Source organism: Hordeum vulgare, chromosome 5H, assembly GCF_904849725.1.
Source record: "Hordeum vulgare subsp. vulgare chromosome 5H, MorexV3_pseudomolecules_assembly, whole genome shotgun sequence".
Classification (NCBI taxonomy): Eukaryota; Viridiplantae; Streptophyta; class Magnoliopsida; order Poales; family Poaceae; genus Hordeum; species Hordeum vulgare.
In genome coordinates this window covers 515,217,690-515,237,365 of record NC_058522.1, presented here as the reverse complement: position 1 = coordinate 515,237,365, position 19,676 = coordinate 515,217,690, and the positions used below count along the sequence as shown (strand labels likewise).

Genomic DNA, 19,676 nt, shown 5'->3' with positions numbered 1-19,676 from the left:
CGATAAAATGAGTGATTGGTACGTTTCATGTTGTATGTTGATGTTGTATTGTTGAACTATTTGTTGTATTGAAAAATAAACTATTTATTTGAGTTATAATAAAATTAAACTATTTATTGTTTATTTTTTTTATGTGTTTGATCTTCTTGATTTTGTTTGTAGTGTCAAATGTTGTTTGTATTGAGCGCGCACGCCATTTTTTTGCAGCGCGCATGAGCGGTTCGCGCGTGTTACATTTGGAGCGGCTGCTGTAGCCAACGCTTCGTTGCGCAGCAAACTTGCTATTTCAGCGTTGTAAAGGTTATTTTAGCGCGTCACGTGTTGCGTGTTTGTTGAAGATGCTCTTACGCAAAGTTCAGACTTCAGTTTCTTTTTCCCCAGTTCAGGAAACAATAATCTAAGGAATGAAGCAGCCCGTACAATAATCTTTCGGTGAAAATAATTTTAAGCAAATGCAAAAACAATCAACAAGACTGAAATACGTGGGATCATCCAACATTCAGTTTACAGAACATTTGACATGGAAAGGCATAATGCATGTATGTATGCATGTGTTTATTTGTTACTCTAGCGCAGAATTTTTCAGCTGTTTGTGCAGTCGACGATAGCGATGGAGAGAGGGTACACATGTGTGGGTGGGGGGGGGGGGGAGGGGGGCATAATAAAAATGTCTCTGTGTATAGTTATGTGGTAAAAAGCTGATATGCTTGGATGCATTTGTCAAAACAGAATAAAAACATGTACACCCGGACATAATAAATATGATATCTTAAACGCCTACGGACGTGTCTCCTATTTATCTATTCGCATAACTACACTTTTCATTTTCTTTTTCATATGTTCGATCATTTGTACGTGATTAATGGAGAGAAAGATACGGAAAGAAAAGAATGAATAAAAAAAAGGTGGTCCCGGATGGAATTGCGTCCTACGTGACGGACTGACAGGCGTGTCCGATCTTGTCCGTGAACCCTTATATCCTTCCTATATTAAAGATGGATACGAGGGTTCGCCGACAGCCCAAACGTCTAGAGATGATATGAGGGGTCCAATTGGATTATTATTTTTCTCTCACATGTTCGGTCATTGATCGGACGCCTCTACAGACGTATATGAGGTCGTTTGAGGCGTTCGGTTGTAGATGCTCTCCGCCTTCCTACAATCAGAAAAAAGTTATTCCCGCCGTCACGGCTTAAAAGACGTGTTTGAAAATTATCTGAAATTTAAATGGTTATGATTGGCTCTGTGATGGGATAAAAAATAATGTTCACACTCCCCATGCGTATAAAAGTAATACAACAAATACTGATTAACTGGCAGAAGTAAATACTTACAATACGTTTTAAATCTGTTTATTATAAAAATACACTTAAATTTATTCGTGCATTCTAAGCTATTACGAAAAAAATACAAATAATAAAGAAACGCCCACGTGACGTGCGTGGCGTGTGTGTATGGGTGGGTGGGTGGAACGCGCGCATGTCCTGGGCGACGTGGTCGAAACGGACAAAGATGCGTCCATCCCGACGGACCCGACGGGCGACGGATTCATGCATGCATGCAATGCAACGACGCCTCAAGCAATAATGCGACCGAGGCATGGGCACGGGCAGAGCAGACGGTGGGTAGATATGTGGAAAGATAGATCATGTCCGTGCGTGCGTGCGTGCAGCCCGCCATGCAGACGCGAAGAGGGTGGCCACCACCAACCGCCTTATCGTCGTCGTGCGAAGTCTACACCAACCTATTTCTCATCTCAAAAAAGAAACAGAAAACGTATAGTACACCAACCTCAAGCGTGCGTGCGGCGTGCGGACACCGTAGACGCCACCAGCTCCACAGCGCGTGTTTTTCTCAAAATTACGCACAGCCAACGCGTGGAATCAGGCCACGAGCTAGCGTCCGCTTTCTTGTCAAAGTGTATCGTCTCTTTGTAAAAAAAAAAAAGTATATCGTCTTGCTTGGGGAAAAAGAATATATATAGTTGACCTTGTTTGAAAAGAAAGGCGACGTTGAACCATTCACATCCGCCAGGCTTCCTGCTGCGACTGCCACCAGCAGTTTTCTTTTTTTTTTTCTTTTTTTTTTGCGATGACAGTTTCTTTCATGTTTGACAGGAAACGCCTGCGAGGCAGTCTGCCAGTTACTCGTTGGTGGGTATAGTATAGGGCGTGTTTGGTTTCCGACCAAGGCTGGTTGTAATGGGTAGTATCATATACTCACTCCGTTTCTAAATATAAGTCTTTTAAGCGATTTCACTAAGGATCTACATACGGAGCAAAATGATTGAATCTATATTCTAAAGTATGTCTATATACATCCGTATGTAGTCCACTAGTGAAATCTCTACAAAGACTTATATTTAGGAACGGAGGGAGTACTAATATCATGCATATGATACTAGTGTATGATACCACATCCGTAATGCATAGTATCATATGTTAGTATCATAGTGTAGTTCATTTATTACCATGCAAGACACATAGTAGCACATCATTTAATATGATACGGTATCATGATATGATACTCAACCCTCTCTTTCTTCAGTTAATTCTATGCCACCTCATCGAAAGTGCCTAGTTGGCATGCATGATACTACCTATGATACTACCATTACGGGCAACCTAATAGGAGTACCATAAGTAATATCATGCATGCGAACTAGGCATATTTGATGAGGTGGCATGGAAGTAAATGAAGACATATAGGGTTGAGTATCATATTATGATATCATATCATATTAAATGTCGTGGTACTATGTGTCATGCATGACAATAAATGAACCGTTCGATGATACTAGCACATGATACTATGCATTACGGATGTAGTATCATATGCATGATACTAGTATATGATACTTTCATTACAACCAGCCTAAGCTTGAGAAAGATTACCATATCTAATGTTAGACAAGTTTGATTAATTTAGACGAGTGTTTGGTTCAAGTCACATCTTAGGTAAGTCATATTAGAGCATCTATAATCAGATGATTCAAACGACCTTTCACACATTCACGCACGCGTCCGGACGGTGATCAGGAGGAGAAGGAAAAGTGACCCAACCAAATCTAGCATATCGTCTCTACACGTCAGGGTTGTCCGCAAATCCTCATATTGAAGACAAATATAGGAAGGATATGAGGATCAGTGGACTTCACCGGACAGGTCCGGTCAGTCTGCCACGTAGGACGCGACTTCATCCCGAACCACCTTTTCTTTTTTCTTTATTCATTCTTTTCTTTCTCTCCATTAATCACATGTAAGTGACTGGACATATGAAGAAGAAAATGAGTGTGGCTACACAGACGGACAGATAGGAGACACGTCCGGTCACTGACCGGACGCGTCCGCGAAAATTTAGGGGGGCGTATTTGCTATGCCCGACAGTAGATGCTCTTAAGGTCTCACATCACATACAAACAAAAATTGTGACAAGATTCTCTTAAATTTGTCGACTTGTGGTTCTCATTTTGTTAAATAACCTTAGGCAAATTTGGCAAAAATGTGTGGCAAAATGTGGCAATCCAAGGCATAAAACCAAACAGCCAAATATATGTTGGACGATTCTCTCCTCTCCCGACCCCTTTCGCTCGTCCGCGCCGCCCCGTGCGATGGTCGTGTCGGCCACTTCTTCCTTTGCTTTTCATTGCACCTGTCGTCCCCAGGGCTCTCCTGCCCCCTTTGCATGGTGGTCGCGGTGCGGGACACGGCTAGCCAACAGGGGAGCAAGGCATTAATTAAGTAATTGGAGAAGCCTCTCCAAGTTTGTGGAAGACTCTCTTCTTCAATTTGCACAAAGTTAAATATTTGCTGTAAAGCGGCTTGTTTCTTATGAGCACATAACTATTTTTTAGAGAAGTAGTAGATCATATCCTAGGGACTACGCACACAACCAGGAGCAAGAGTGATCTTTCAGATTCTTCATAATGATTAATGAATAAATATCCCAAGTGACTGAGCAAATATAGCTATGCTCCCAGGTAATTGTGCCAGAACTCCTTCTACCTACTGGATGAACTCCTTCTAGGCTCTGGCGATCTCGTAAGCTCTGCTCTGGCGATCCCGCCGCTGGCCACGGCGGCCACTACTATCGGCCGGTCGATCCGCTCCATGGGGTCGGCTGGTCGGCGCCGTCCTCCGGCCCGTGCTTCCGCGCTCGCCTCAGGGTCCTGCTCCGCAAGTGGCACGGCGGCCGGCGTCCTAGGTCGCCCGGCTCGCCTCTTGCCGGCACCTCAGGTGCCCCTCCCGGCGGTCCCTGGATCTGTTCGTCTGCCCGGCGTCTCGGCGGCTCCTTTGCCATCGGCTGCTGCTTGCACTTGACCTCCTCCCATCGCGCCCCCGGTACTGCCGTTGACCCGGCCTCTGCGTCCGGCTACCGCTCGGCTTCACCTTCCGGCGGTTCTCAGGATGGAGCCGGGAACGAGGGAGCAGCTACCTTCGGCGATTCTTGGACGCTCGTTGGCGGGGTGTCGCGCGATATTTCTGCGGCCAGTGACTCCGACGTGCGCTGTGGCGTCGCCCTCCGGCGCGGTTTCTTGGCCTCTTCAACTCCGCCCGCCCTGCGGGGGCCATCGGTCGCTGCCTTGGGGCCTCGCCTCCGTTCGCCCGGCGAGGCGCTTCTCGAGTTCGCCTTGACGGTCTTCTCATCTCCGCGACTGCCTGTTCTCGTTCGATGTGGCCAGCCGCAACATTGCTAATTTCATTCTGTCGCTAGAAGGGATTAATTTCAATGGTCTGGTCGTTCGTTTCCACGCTAAACCTCCTTCTCTGGGATTGCCTCTGCCCCGCCTTTTTGCTGCCCACGTTTCTCTCCTAGTCGATGGGCATGTGATATGCCCCGGCCCCCCTTGGCTCGTCGCCTTGCTCGCTCGGATGAGCGCGCCCATGCGGCCGCGAATCAGTTCGGCTTTGCGGCGCCTAGCCCGATGATCTCCTGTGCAGATCCTCCTGCTTCCGCCTCGGAGGATTTGTCTCGTCCTCCTCAGCCTCGTTTTCCTCCCCGGTCGTCTGCTCCCCGCGCGGGCTCTCGACCGCTTGTTTTGGACTTGCTTGCCGCGGGAATCATGCCTGCGCCCGTTGGACCGTTCGAGCGGGTCCAGCTGGCCCGCTGCCCGGCGTCTGCGGCGATGGCAGTTTGCATGCATGCGCCTCTGCGCTCGAGCGCGACAGTCCACCATCGGCTAATGCGGGCTTGCCAAGTGCCGGGTTCTCGGTCTCCTCCTTCGACCGCTTCTGGACTGTCAACCTCTGTTGACTTGAAGGCCGCGCGTGCTTCGTCAGAGCCCGTTGTCGGTCAGCGTCCCACGGGATGGGACGGCGCTGGGATCGAGGGCCCTCCCTATGTCGCTCCCTTGCTCGCTGCATGCGCCATGCACTCGCCCCAGTGGTTCTTATGCCGAGGCCCTCCTCTCTTCCCCCTCTTCCATGCAGCCCCCTGCCTCCTTGCGCCGTTGCATGTCTCTCCCTCCTCCTCGGGCCAGCTCCATGGGTGGGTGCTTTCGTTGCTTGGCCCTAGACCACCAAATCATGGATTGCCGTGACCCACTTAGATGCTTGAGATGCTGGCGTGTGGGGCATACCCAACGCGCCTGCTCGTCCCTTTTTAGCTCCCGTCACCGTTCGCCTCCTTCCTCTCCTCATCCTCCTTTCTCCCTCCAACACCCCATTGCTATTCCTTCGCTTTCCTTCTCTTCTCGCCTTCGCTGCCGGGCTTCTCCCATGGCTGAGTTTATCCCTGTGGATCCCCTCTCGGAAGATGGCTCCTCGCAGCTGGAAGACACCCCTCTGTCTCCTTCCACCCCGCGCATCTCATCCTCCCCCGATCGCTCCACCGACGTGCAAGGCGCTGACGTTGAAGAAGACCCGGAGGAGGTCGAGTTTGCATCGGGGGAAGAGTCCTCCGACTCGGAAGAGACCCAGTCCGTCTTCCTTTCCTCCCCTCCTAGGCATCGCCGCGACTTCTCGAACGTGTTCATGCCCTTCACCCCCATTGAGCACTTCCAAAACCTTGCTTTCGCCATTGTCAACCCTCCCCACCTCTCCTCTCAGGCTTGCATCCGTAGCGCCATTTCCACTGGGGCGGGCAACCCTCCTATCGTGATTAGGGCCTCTTCCTTTGGGGCAGGCTTGGTGGTCTTCGGGTCCGCCTACGAGCGGGAGATTTCCATCCTTAACAGACCCTTCAACTGCCCTCTGAACTCTGTCAGCCTGATCCGCCACGAAGACACTGAAAACCGCTTCCTCTTCCGTCTTGGAACCGTCTCTGCCCTCCATATCGAAGATTTCCCTCTCGAGTATTGGTTCACCCCCACTATCATCAACTCTATTGTCCCTTTTGCCTGCCCCATTGGGATTGACCCTGTGTGTCTCACTGGGGTGGATTACTCCGCGGTGCTTATCTCTGTCAAGTCAAGATCTCTTACCGACGTCCCTCATACCATTCCTATCCATGGTTTTTCTGGCCTTGGTGCCATCGCTTCCGTCCTCGTAGTTCACTCTCAGGAGCTCCCTCCAGACCCTGCCTTTGGAGATGTGGACTCCGACGATGATGGCAATGGTGGGGGAAGGGGGGGCGGGGACGATGGATATGGAGGAAGCTCCGAGTTCCCCAGGGACTTGGACCCGAATCTGTCGGCTCCTCCGCCTCCCCCGATCGACGAAGCTCACGACGACAAGGTGGTGCAGCTTCCTGGCGGCCTTACCATGATGGCCCACCACAAGCCGCTGGTTCGCGCACAACCGCTGTCGGCTCGCCCTTCCTTTGTGCAAGTTCATCTCTTCAAGGGGTCCTACGACGTTCGCGTCCAGGGCGCGAACGGCGAGAGTGGGTTCTATCGGATCCCTATGACCCGTGCGGGTTCTTCCAAGATCTTCGTCGCCAACCTTGCGACCTGCTCCATCGGGCTCCTCGACAGGGTGGCTATGGTGGGTCGGTCCCTTTGCCCCTTCACCGACACATCTGTTATCTGTCGGGATCCCCGCGGGAGCGCCCTCTCCTTTTCTTGTGAGGGGGAGGTGCATGTCATGGAGGCTGTAGCTCGCTTTGATGCGGGGCTTGCTCCGGCTTCTGCTCTTCCTCTCGGCTCCACCCCCTTGGCTCTCCGCCGCTGCAGCTCTGCGCCGCCCCTACTCCCAAGAATGCTGCCGGTCGTTCCACGCGTCTGGCCGCCCCTGCTCTCGTCTACTCGCGCCGCAGCACGCGCATTAGGGAGGGGGAGGCCTCCAACCGTTTGACGATGCTCGAGAAGGCGTCTCTCCGTAAGAAGATGAAGATGGAAGGCTCTAAGGGATCGGTCCCGTCTACCGACGTCCTGCTTCCGGCGGAGGAACTTCTCGAACTGGCAGCGGAAGGGGTGCCGCCTCTCTCTGGCAAAGATGCCATTCAGCTAGCAGCCGCCTGTGACGTTCCCGCCTTTGACCTCAACCTGGCGCCCTCTGCTGAAGATGTGTGACACCATTCCAGCTTCTAAGTCCTACCGGCTACATCAACTGCCGGTTACTTTTTGCGTCGACAACGGCACGCCTGATCCTCGTTGTTACTTTCCCTGGCTATGGGGCAGCTTGCATGCTCCTCCCCGTGTAGCCTTCCTCCCATGTAACTCTCTTGTGTCTCGTTCTCCTCTTAGCTTGTTGGTTTTCTCTACCTTCTGGGTTCGTGGTCCTGGCTGCTTCTTCAGAAGCTCGCCAGTTAGTCATGCATGCTTAACTATTGTTGCCATTCTGGTTTCCAATGATTAAGAAAGTTTCTGTCATTTCATGGAACGTTTGAGGGCTCGGCAGACACAAAAAATGCACTGATGTGAAAGCAACCCTTTCCCTCCAAAACTGCTCCATCCTTTGCTTACAAGAATCAAAGCTCCAAGACATTTCTTGTTTCAAAGCTATCTCCTTCCTCCCTTCAAATCTTCGCAACTTCCACTACATACCGGCTACTGGAACTGCTAGTGGCATTGTCACTGCTTGGGATGACAGCCTGCTTTTCTGCTCCAAGTTTCTTGCGTCAGATTTCTTTCTAACATGCTGGTTCGAATCACGGCTTGATGACACCAAGTTCGTGATCACAAATGTCTATGGCCCATGCGACTGTGCATCTAAGCCCACCTTTCTCCAGTCTCTGCTTGATCTTAAGCACCAAATTGATGGACCTTGGTCTATTATTGGGGACTTCAACATCACCCTGAGGCCTTCCGATAAATCCACTAGCAACTTCAATCAATCTGAAGCAAATCTTTTCTCCTCTACCATCAACTCTCTTCAGCTGCAAGACATGCCTCTCCTCGATAGGCGATTCACTTGGTCAAATCAGCAGCAAACTCCGATCCTGGTTAGGCTCGATAGGGCCTTCGCAAACGTCCCCTAGGTCTCAAAGTTTCCAGACACGTCGCTCTCATCGATAACTAGGACAACATCCGACCACGTTCCGCTGCTCCTTTCGGCGGCTACGTCTATCCCGAAATCTTCTATCTTTCGTCTTGACAGATCGCTTCTCAAATACCCTGTGTTTCTTGATAGAGTTGCGACAAACTGGATGAGTGTTGGGCCTTCCCACGCGCATCTTGGATCTGCATGCGCTATTGCGCTTAAGCTCAAACGTACAAGGAACATGGCCAAGAAATGGATGTCCGGTCGCAGATCTCCTCAAACGATTGTCTTAAACTGTCACGCCACAATCAACTTTCTTGACAAAATCGAGGAAGCCAGGGTGTTGTCCGCTCTGGAGTCTAGTCTAAGGACTCCAGTCAAGCTCTCGCTGCATCGACACAATGCCACCTTGGCCGCTCATTGGAGACAAAGGGCTAAGATTAAGGATTGCGTTATGGGTGATGAGAACTCGGCATACTTCCACATATGTGCCTCCATTCGTCACCGCAAGAACCAAATTAAAACTCTAGAGGTCAACGGAATCACTTTCAGTACCCACCGTGACAAAGAAACTGTTCTATGCAGTTTCTTCAAAAGCCTAGTCGGTTCAAACCCCGCTGTCTACACCTCTTTTGATCTTCATGCCTTGCTTCTCCCAAGCTCTATCCCATCATCGGAGGCCTCATTTCTTGCTCGCCCTTTTTCCCTTGAAGAAATCAGAGACGCCCTCTGGGCTATGAAAGACGACGCCAGCCCAGGGCTAGATGGTTTCGGCTCTGCCTTTTTCAAGGCAAACTGGTCCCTCGTCAAACATGACTTACAAAACCTCCTTAATGATTTCCACAATGATCAGGCAGACCTTAAGCGCCTTAATAATGCTTACATTGTTCTTCTTCCGAAAAAAGGGACGCCTTCAAACCAGAAAACTATAGGCCTGTCTTGTTACAGAATTGTACGGTCAAGTTAATCGCCAAGTGCCTTGCAATTCGTGCGAAGCCTCTCATTCACAACATCATCCACCATGAGCAAACGAGGTTCATCCAGGGTCGTGGTATCGTTGATAACTTTGTCCATGCGGCTGACATTGTCCAAACTTGTTTCAAACGCCGCCTCCCGGCCGTGGTGATTAAGCTTGACTTCCACAAGGCCTTTGACTCAGTATCCTGGGTTGCCTTGAACTCGATTCTGTGTGCAAAAGGGTTCCCCCTATCTTGGTGCCGCTGGGTGGATGAGCTAAACTCTTCGGCCAGCTCGGCTGTTATCCTCAACGGAAAGCCAGGGCCTTGGTTTCAATGCAGACAAGGTCTGAGACAAGGCGATCCATTCTCTCCCTACCTGTTCATTCTCGTCGCAGATGTTCTTATGCGCCTTATCATCCAGGCATCTGAGAATGGTCTCCTTTCTCATCCAATCTCGAGCGATCTGCCTTGTACTGTCTTGCAATATGCTGATGATACCTTAATTGTGCTTCCTCCGGACGGAAATCAAGTGCGGACCCTTAAGCTCATCCTTGATCAATTTTCCGAGGCCACCGGTCTCTCCATCAACTTTCACAAGAGCACTTTTGCCCCTATTCACGTTGATCGTGATCTCTCTTCCGAGCTTGCTAACATTCTCGGCTGCCCTGTGGCATCCTTCCCTCAGTCCTACCTTGGTTTGCCCCTATCTACCTTGGCTTTCTCATAATCATGTATCATCTCATAGTGTTTTTTTAGGGTTTTGAATCGTGCACTTTGGTACGAGAGGGCCCCAAGCATCCGTGACAAAAAAAAAAAGAGAGCGCATTTTTCTCTTCTCAAAGGAGAATTACGACCAAGTGGGCAGCTTGGCAAGCTACCCGAAAACAATCGGGATTTTTAAGAAAAAATAGAATTACGACGCCCCGTGACTGCAGACGCGTGGGACCAGGCCCCGGGCGTCCGTGATGACAAAAGGAGAAGAACAGCGTGTCAAATCCTTCCGTGATAAAATTCCACGGTCAAGCAGGCGACGCTGAAGCGTTCATCCTCCCCCGCCGCGACTGCGAGTAGGTGGGGTGGGGGTTGCCGCTGCCTCGCCTTCAAAGGCACCGTAGAGGTTGGTGGAAGGAACTTTCCAGCCCCCGGTCCGAACCTGCGGCCTCCCTCGGCCGCGCGTGTCACCGCGCCGCACCGCAAACCAGACCCGAGTTGACCGCCCCGCACCGCACCGCACCGCCACCAACCCCCCACCCGAGCTTAATAAAAACTCCCAGCCCCGTTCCGACGCGACAAACACAATTTACACACAAACACAAACCGCCTACGTCCACCAGCGGCACCGTTTCCCCTCACGCACGCACGCACGCCTCGATCCCATCGAACAGGCCGCCATGGACTCCGCCGCGGGGATGAGGGAATCGGCGCTGGACCTGCTGGCGGCGCTGCTGACGGGCCGGGCCCCGGCGGCGGCCGCCGACGGGGACGGGGGCCAGAGCCGCCGCCTGCTCGCGCTGCTCGCCACCTCCCTCGCCGTGCTCGTCGGCTGCGGCGTCGCGCTGCTCTTCCGCCGCTCCTCCTCTGGCGCCGCGCCGCTCGCCCGCCAGGCGGCCGCGGCCAAGCCCCTCGCCGCGAAGAAGGACCAGGAGCCCGACCCCGACGACGGCCGCCAGCGGGTCGCCCTCTTCTTCGGCACCCAGACCGGCACCGCCGAGGGCTTCGCCAAGGTACGCGCGCTCCTCGTCTCCGCGCCCCGCGCTCTCTCTGCCCTCGTGCCCCCCTTCCTCCTCCCCACCCGTGCAACAATCTGAACTCCTTGCTCCGCTCCTGCCAGGCGCTCGCGGAGGAAGCCAAGGCGCGGTACGACAAGGCCGTCTTCAAGGTGCTCGATCTGGTACGATCTCACAACCTCGCCGCCGCCGCCGACGCTACTTCTTCTTCTTCTTCTTCTTATTAAAGCTCCTCCTCCTCCCCACCCCTCGTCTCATAAGATAAGATTGATTTTGTCGGGATACAGGACGACTACGCCGCCGAGGACGAGGAGTACGAGGAGAAGCTCAAGAAGGAGAACATCGCCTTCTTCTTCCTGGCAACGTAAGGACCACCGCTGCCAATTTCCATCCGTAACTCTTACCGAATCCATTACAACACTAGCGGATTGCTTGCTTATTGCACCTGTTAAGCAAGGACCTCATGAATATTTATTTATGCAGAGACAATTGCTAATCAAACCAGCACTTACTATAGCTGGGGCCTGGGGGCAACCTTTTTTTTTGATCTAAACAGCTAAATTGCTGCTAATGGGTGTCGTTGTCGCTGTTGTAGGTACGGGGATGGTGAGCCAACCGACAATGCTGCCAGATTCTACAAATGGTTCTCTGAGGTTTGATTACCGACCTAGTAGTTTTGGGGGGTGCAGCTCTGAGCGTGCTTTTCTCGTGGTTGGTATTGATGGCTTCTTTGTTTGGTCGGACTACAGGGGAACGAGAGGGGCGAGTGGTTGAGCAACCTCCAGTACGGGGTGTTTGCTCTTGGGAATAGGCAGTACGAGCATTTCAACAAGGTCTGCCCCCCTGCCCTCTAAATCCATCTGATTGCATATATGCACTCTTACTTGTGACTTGTAAACTTACCTGCTCTTTTGCTTTCAAATGTTTCTCAACTAAAGGTCGGAAAGGAGGTTGATCAGCTCCTTGCCGAACAAGGTAAGCAAAAGCAGAATGAATGACCAATTCAATTTATCGTTGCTCAGTTCATCTAAATTTCAAATATTATGACACACTGTTCTTTTGAGAAATTATATAACTAAATAGGCCTGTAATGGTTTTGCCCTGTATAATTAGTTTTTGAGTTAGATGTTGTGAATCCTCTGGAACATGACTCCATCGTTACATGTTTTTTTCTAGTTTTGTTGTCCCCTTTGTCATCTGCTACTGGCTAACTTTTGTCGGTGATGTTTCTCCAGGTGGAAAGCGCATAGTTCCTGTTGGCCTTGGAGATGACGATCAATGCATTGAGGATGACTTCAACGCCTGGTATGTACTGCGATGAGCTTAACCTCGATCTGAACTTTTCAAACCAGGACAGTTGGTAGCCTTTCATTTTATCGGCTTTGTGCATGGTGGTCCTGTTTCTGCACATATCTTGATCTCAACTTTAGACCTTGAGAGTCTTACAAATCGAACGCTAACGGTTTGTTTGTTCGGCTACAGGAAGGAACTACTGTGGCCAGAATTGGACAAACTGCTCCGCGTTGAAGATAATTCTTCAGCAGCACAATCTCCTTACACAGCTGCTATTCCGCAATATAGAATTGTGCTTACCAAACCAGAGGATGCCACACATATCAACAAGTCTTTCAGTCTTAGCAATGGTCATGTCGTCTATGACAGTCAACATCCTTGCAGGTATGCCCTTCTTGCTTTTATGTGACTGGGTGCAAAACTTCTTTTCTTTTTACTATATGAGCGAACTCTGACCACACTTCTTTTCCAGGGCAAATGTGGCTGTGCGACGGGAGCTTCACACACCAGCTTCTGACCGGTCCTGCATTCATTTGGAGTTTGATATTGCAGGAACTAGCCTCACGTAAGCATACTGAAAAATGTAGCTCTATCAGTTTTAGGAGGTAATAACTAGTTTATGTGATTGTTCGTTAGACAGCTGATTATTCCTCATTTTTCATTCCAGATATGAGACTGGAGATCATGTTGGTGTGTACGCAGAAAATTCAACCGAGACTGTAGAGGAGGCAGAAAAGCTATTAGATTATTCGCCAGATACTTATTTCTCAATTTATGCTGACCAAGAGGATGGCACTCCACTTTTTGGGGGCTCTTTGCCACCTCCTTTCCCTCCCTGTACCGTGAGGGTTGCACTTGCCAGATATGCCGATCTGTTGAATTCACCTAAGAAGGTGAATATCCCTTTTTTTTGTGCGTATTTGTTCTCTCGCCGCATCCTATGTTTGTATCCATAAATATTTTCATTTTATTGATGGGCTGCTGCAGAGTGTTTTACTTGCTTTGGCTGCTCATGCATCTGATCCCAAAGAGGCCGAGCGGCTAAGACATCTAGCATCCCCTGCTGGAAAGGTTTGTTTGTAATCTAGGGCAAGTTCATACTCTCCGATAATAGTGTCATCTTTCTCACACGCATGAATTTCATTGGTCAGAAAGAATATTCTCAGTGGATAATCGCTAGTCAAAGAAGTCTCTTGGAAGTTATTTCGGAGTTTCCATCAGCGAAACCTCCGCTTGGTGTCTTCTTTGCAGCTATTGCTCCTCGCCTTCAGCCGAGATACTACTCAATATCTTCCTCACCAAGGTATCTTGTCTTTGAAATTAGTTCCCTATGTAACATAAGCACATTGATTAGTCAGTCAAGATTCACGATATCATATCATTGCAGAATGGCACCAACAAGAATTCATGTAACATGTTCACTAGTTCATGGGCAAAGCCCCACTGGAAGGATCCATAAAGGAGTTTGTTCCACTTGGATGAAGGTATACTCCTGTCTCTTCATAGTCACAGGGCAGAACTTTATTTCTATAACATAGTTACAAGCATGGAAACTTTTTGACCTTTGGCAAGATAATTGAACTTGTCCCCTATTGCTCACTTTGATGTTTGAACTCAATCCCATTTGCTCTATCTATCCTGAACATGTCGAGTCAACCCCTCTAGAACTCGTTAAATCACACATATTTTCCCTGGTTTAATGATGTTGGACTGAAATTTCTAGTTCTGTCTACTGGCCTTTCTCTGTATGTTTAGGTGAACGACTAATCATCTTTTATTACTCATTCTCAACATTTTTGATGTGATCTTCCCCTGTGTGTCTGTGTAAATTAATTTGATGGATGGTATCATAGAGTTCATTGCATTCAATGACGTAACCTTGCACTACTCTCTTTAAAATATCTGCCAGTGACCATCGACTATGATATCGGTGGCCACACAATTATTTGTACTTTGAGATGTGAGTGCAATCATTTTAAAACAATAATAATGATTTGTAAGTACTATGTAGCCAAGTTGTTCAATAATCATTTGAAATATCTGCCAGTGACCATCTTGTCATCTTGTAAACACTTTGTTCTGATGATCCTACATGGCTAAACACAGAATTCAACTCCATCGGAAGAGAGCGAAGAATGTAGCTGGGCTCCAATTTTTGTGAGGCAGTCAAACTTCAAATTGCCCGCTGATCCTACAGTGCCTATTATAATGGTAGGCCCTGGGACTGGCCTTGCACCTTTCAGGGGCTTCTTACAGGTTCGTTTTGTCTTTTCCTTCTTGTTTCTCCCACAGTATTCTTCAAGCTTTTCACTCTTTAGCGTGCTAATATGTATATTGAATCCATTTGCCATTGGCAGGAAAGATTAGCTTTAAAAGAGACTGGTGTGGAACTGGGCCGTGCCATCCTGTTCTTCGGGTGCAGAAACCGCCAGATGGTATGATCTCGATTATTCAGTTTCATCTACGGTTATTGTAAGAAACTGTCATGATTTGTGAGCCGCACCAGCATGCGTGTGTCATCTTCTATAATTCATATGGCATTTAAAATTCTTACATATATCTTCCCAAATATCATTTTACGCCTCTTAGCTCCTTGTTGCCTGTCAGAAAAAACTTCTCTGCATTTGCATTTTACATCTAGTAGAGGATCTCATGGGTGATCAAAAACACTTACCTAACTTATGTGAAAACTGTCTGATTAACATTTTATTTCTCCAGGACTTCATATACGAGGACGAGCTGAACAACTTTACCGAATCTGGAGCCCTGTCCGAGTTGGTCGTCGCCTTTTCTCGTGAGGGTCCTACAAAAGAGTACGTCCAACACAAAATGGCAGAGAAGGTAATAACCTGATTGATAACTCACTGTTTATTGATGTCCTGACGTTGATTAGGTGCAATTAATCCCTTGTTTTCCTCGCTTAACCATGCACGTGTAAACAATATTCGCAGGCTGCAGATCTATGGAGCATAGTTTCCCAGGGTGGCTATGTGTATGTCTGCGGCGATGCCAAGGGCATGGCGAGAGACGTGCACCGCGCGCTGCACACCATAGTTCAGGAACAGGTGACGCAACGCACATCCAATTTTGGTCTCTGGAAGTTCCGTTTGGTTTCCCTGAACTGACTAGTCGTTCGCTTTTCATTGCAGGGCTCTCTGGACAGCTCCAAGACGGAGGGTTACGTGAAAAACCTTCAGACGGAAGGAAGATACCTGAGAGACGTCTGGTAACAATTGCGGCGGAAACGAACGGATGATTCAACACAACGTAGGAAATCTAGAGAAATGGTCGATCGAACATGAGAAATGCGGCTTCGATTTCGAATATGATTGGTGCCGTTATATAGTAGTTGTAGTAGTGGGATTTTTTGTTGTTGTATAGGACGCCCCGGCCAGATACGGATGTAGTATTATTTGTTGATGAACGGAGGATGATTATTCATCGATTGTTTGTGATGTCTGAAATTAAAGCTAAATAAAGGTGCCCATTCGCATCTCAGCTAATTTAATCAGTTATGTTACTCTTTGCAGCAACAGTTGTAAGCATACTTGCTCGCCTTGTTAAAAATGTAGGGTACATTTTGGATACCATCCAAACATACTCTTACTAGTCGGTTCTCCCTCAGCGTCCAAATAAGCAAAGATCACCTGAGCAGTTGTATGTTAGATTCCGTGCACAAGTCAAAAACTTATATGCTGTGAATTCGTATGGTCGAATAACTAAGTTGAATCCAACAGTGTATTAAAGGCCAAAAAAAAAATGAATTATATTATCAAGTTTTTTAAAACCCACCTTTTGAGAAAATTTAGAAGCCACCTATACATTGTGTCGAAATCACTAATTAAAGAGTACATTGTTGAAACTATTAATTAAAGAGTACTCTTTTAAAAGATCGTACACCTTTTCAGGTTGTGACAAGTGACGCACTGCATGTGTGTCACTTGTCGTAACTTTGGAGTTTTCTCTTTTTTCGTAGATCCGTAATTTTTCAAAACGTTTTATCTCTTAAACCGTGCATCCAAATCTCGAACGTTTTCATTGTTGGGTTCCCCGTTGATAGAGGCGAAGTTGTCCCTTTCTTTCGATGAGATCGTGGGTAGAGTAAACTTTGACGATCCAAATACGAACGTCGAGATCTTTAGAACTAGATCCCATGTTGATAGGTTTTGACGAATTTGCTTTTTATAAAAAACCCGTACCTCTTTCGTGATAGAAAAATAAAGAAAACACGTTATTTCATTTTCCAAGAGGCATGACTATGCCTTTCATGAAGATAAAATCGTGCCTCTTACGAAAAAAACGAAAAAACATTTTTTTTTCTGTTTTTGAGAGGCACGTTCATGGAAAAAAATCCGTGGCTCTCGCAAAAGAAAAATAAATAAATAATACATTTTTTTTCCATTTACGAGAGGCACGGCGTGCCTATTGCGAAAGCAAAACTGTGTCCCCCAAGAAAGCAAAATTGTGCCTCTCGTAAAAAACACAACAAAAAACACATTTTTTCCCGTTTTCGAGAGACACGGTCATACCTCTCGCGAGAGCAAAACCGCGCCTCTTGCGGAAGCAAAATTATGCTTATCGCGAAAGCAAAACCATGCCTTTTGAAAATAAAACCCAGAAAACGTGTTCCTTTTTGTACAATTTTCTTGAAATTCTTTGTCGAAAAACTAAGAAAGACACGTGACAAATCGGAACACCAACCCCCCATAAAAAAACCAATCTAACAAACCAAAAACGTGTGCGAAAAGTAACAAAAAATAAAATTCAAAGGAAACACTCAAAACGCGACACATCACGATGGCTGAAAACGTGTCAAGTGGCGGAGTGTGGGAGCGATCGTTGGGAGCCTTCCAAATAAGTGCTTCCTAACTACTCCCTCCGTTTCTAAATATAAGTCTTTGTAGAGGTTTCACTAATGGACTATATACAGATGTATATAGACATACTTAAGAGTATAGATTCATTCATTTTGCTTCGTATGTAGACATCTAGTGAAATATCTTAAAAGACTTATATTTAGGTACGGAGGGAGTAGTTGCACCCATACATTGTATGTTTGGCCCCACAGATTACGGGAGCTTAGTTGGACCACTGCCCCCAGCCCCCATCAGCCTAGAAGTTTTTTAGTGATAATCCCTTAGTAGTTGGCCCATATAAGCAGTGAAATTGGTTCAAATCTTGCTCTGGCCGCCACCCCTAGCCCACCAGCCCAGAAGTTTTCTAGTCATAACCCCCTAGTAATTGGCCCACATTAGCAGTGAAATTGGCTCAAATCTGGTCCGGCACTGGGCCCACATTTGCATGCACTTTTTTTGATCTATTATTGTACTTTTCTTTATGATTTCAAATATTCTACATATATAAAGAAAAAAGTCTCTTTAAACACACATTTTAAAAATGTTGAATATGTAAAAAATATTGAACGAGTATTTGAAATTTTTAAGTAAGTATTATAAATATGGAACAACTATTTAACAAATGTTGAATAAGTATTAAAAATCGTTAAACAAGTATTCTAAGAATTTTGAATGAGTATTTAGAAATGTTGAACAAGTAGTAAAATGTTGAACAAGTATTTGAAAATGTTAAATAAGTATATAAAAATGTTGAACGAGTATTTGAATTTTTTTAACATGTATTTAAGAAATGTTGAATAAGTATTAAAATGTTTAATAGGTATTTAAAAAAAATTGAATAAGCGTTCAGACAATGTGAAACATGTATACAAAAAAATGTATTAGTATTTTTCAACATATACGAAAATGTAGAGTGAAAACAAAAAAAAATATAAGGGAAAAAATGGAAAGAAAAATGAAACCAAACAAAAAATATAATAACTTTAAAAAAGAACATAATAACCAAATATATATAAAATGCAAGAAATATTAAAAAAATGAAATAAAAATGTAAAAAATCAAAAAGAAAAAAAATCCGAAGAAAAAGTGAGGTGAAAATAAAAAGAATGAAAATCATAGAATAAAAAAGATAACGTAGGACCCATTGAAAAACAAGGAAAACCAGCTCCTTCCGTCTTAAGTAGTATTTCCTCCGTAAACTAATATAAAAGCATTTAAAACACTACTTTAGTAATCTAAACGCTTTTATATTAGTTTACAGAGGGAGTACATGCCTAACATATTTACCGCGGACGCAACAGTGGCGAGGAGCCTGGTGTCAGTGGTGTGTCGCCTTACAGACCAGGGTTTGGTTCCTGGTTCTGCTTTTCCTTTTTCCTTTTTAAAAGGGAAGCAAAAAAGTACACATGCCGGCCTAGTAAAGGAAAGGGCGATGCTCTGCGCTGGGAGACCGATCTGTCAGCTGTAGGCGGACTGCGTCGTTAGATCTTCATGCAACATTTTTTCTCGATGCAACAAATTTCGACGTTATGCAGTAGTTTTCGTCAACGGTTGCAACGAAAAAAATAATTGTAGCAATTTTTTTTACGGGATCGTAGCAAAAAAACCAAGAAGATGATGCGTGGTAGCAAAAGTCAAACACCGGTTGTAGCAAATATCTACGTGACGTGTATGCAACTTTTTTAGTGAACGTTTGTAGCAAAAAATGATGCCGGTTGTAGCAAAAAGTAACAGGTTGTAGCAAAAGTCAAAACGCCGATTGTAGCAAAAATCCAACAAATTGCAACCAAACGTGTATGCAATTTTTTTACTGGACAAATATAGTAAATAAAAAACGCTTGTAGCAAATATGAACGCTGGTTGCAACAAATTTAGACGATTTTTTTTTTGCATGAAAAACGTTTGTATCAAAATAACACATGGTTATAGCAAATTTGACGAAAAAATATTACATGCACCTGCCAGCGAGGCGCGCGACCGGCCGAACGATTCGGCCGGCGTGGCGGCGGGTGAAAGCGTTTACCCGAGCCATATGCTTTGGTGGGCTCCTGCTCGGTGAACATACTGAGCTCTACTTGCCTGACACCAATACACTGCCTGTTTTCTCTATTTTTGAGGATGCTCGTTCAAATGGTTTGTTGCTCCAAGCTGATAATCTCATAAGAAGTTTGAAAAGCAAGCAGTGGTCGTGCCGGAGTGGTTATCGGGCATGACTAGAAATCATGTGGGCTTTGCCCGCGCAGGTTCGAATCCTGCCGACCACGATTTATTTTTTGCTCTAATTTTATGATTAAATTTGAGGAACAAAAATTGATGGTGCCAATGTTACTAGTCGAATATCACCTCTACAGCAGCCGTCATATTGTGGGGACTTGTTTTTCTATTTTAGAAGCTAAAAAAAATGAACGTATTTTGTGAGTTCTCATTTTTATTTATGGCACTCAACTATCCTCATGTCATCTCTCGCATATTAAACACGAA

The 19,676-nt window shown here is 46.7% G+C and overlaps 1 protein-coding gene and 1 non-coding gene across 2 annotated transcripts; both read left to right on the top strand.

The window, feature by feature from the left end:
• Positions 1-10,612: 10,612 nt before the first annotated feature.
• Positions 10,613-15,850, top strand: LOC123451973 (NADPH--cytochrome P450 reductase 3-like). The gene is made up of 18 exons (XM_045128544.1): positions 10,613-11,043; positions 11,151-11,210; positions 11,334-11,410; positions 11,642-11,699; positions 11,796-11,879; positions 11,985-12,021; positions 12,282-12,351; positions 12,529-12,723; positions 12,812-12,904; positions 13,007-13,232; positions 13,327-13,410; positions 13,491-13,642; positions 13,727-13,823; positions 14,446-14,595; positions 14,697-14,774; positions 15,058-15,180; positions 15,291-15,404; positions 15,489-15,850. The coding sequence occupies exons 1-18, from the start codon at positions 10,711-10,713 to the stop codon at positions 15,567-15,569; spliced, it is 2,112 nt and encodes a 703-aa protein (XP_044984479.1). The 5' UTR covers positions 10,613-10,710; the 3' UTR covers positions 15,570-15,850.
• A 3,527-nt stretch (positions 15,851-19,377) lies between these two features.
• TRNAS-AGA lies at positions 19,378-19,459 on the top strand. The gene has a single exon. It is a non-coding gene; the product is annotated as a tRNA-Ser (tRNA).
• Positions 19,460-19,676: the final 217 nt, after the last annotated feature.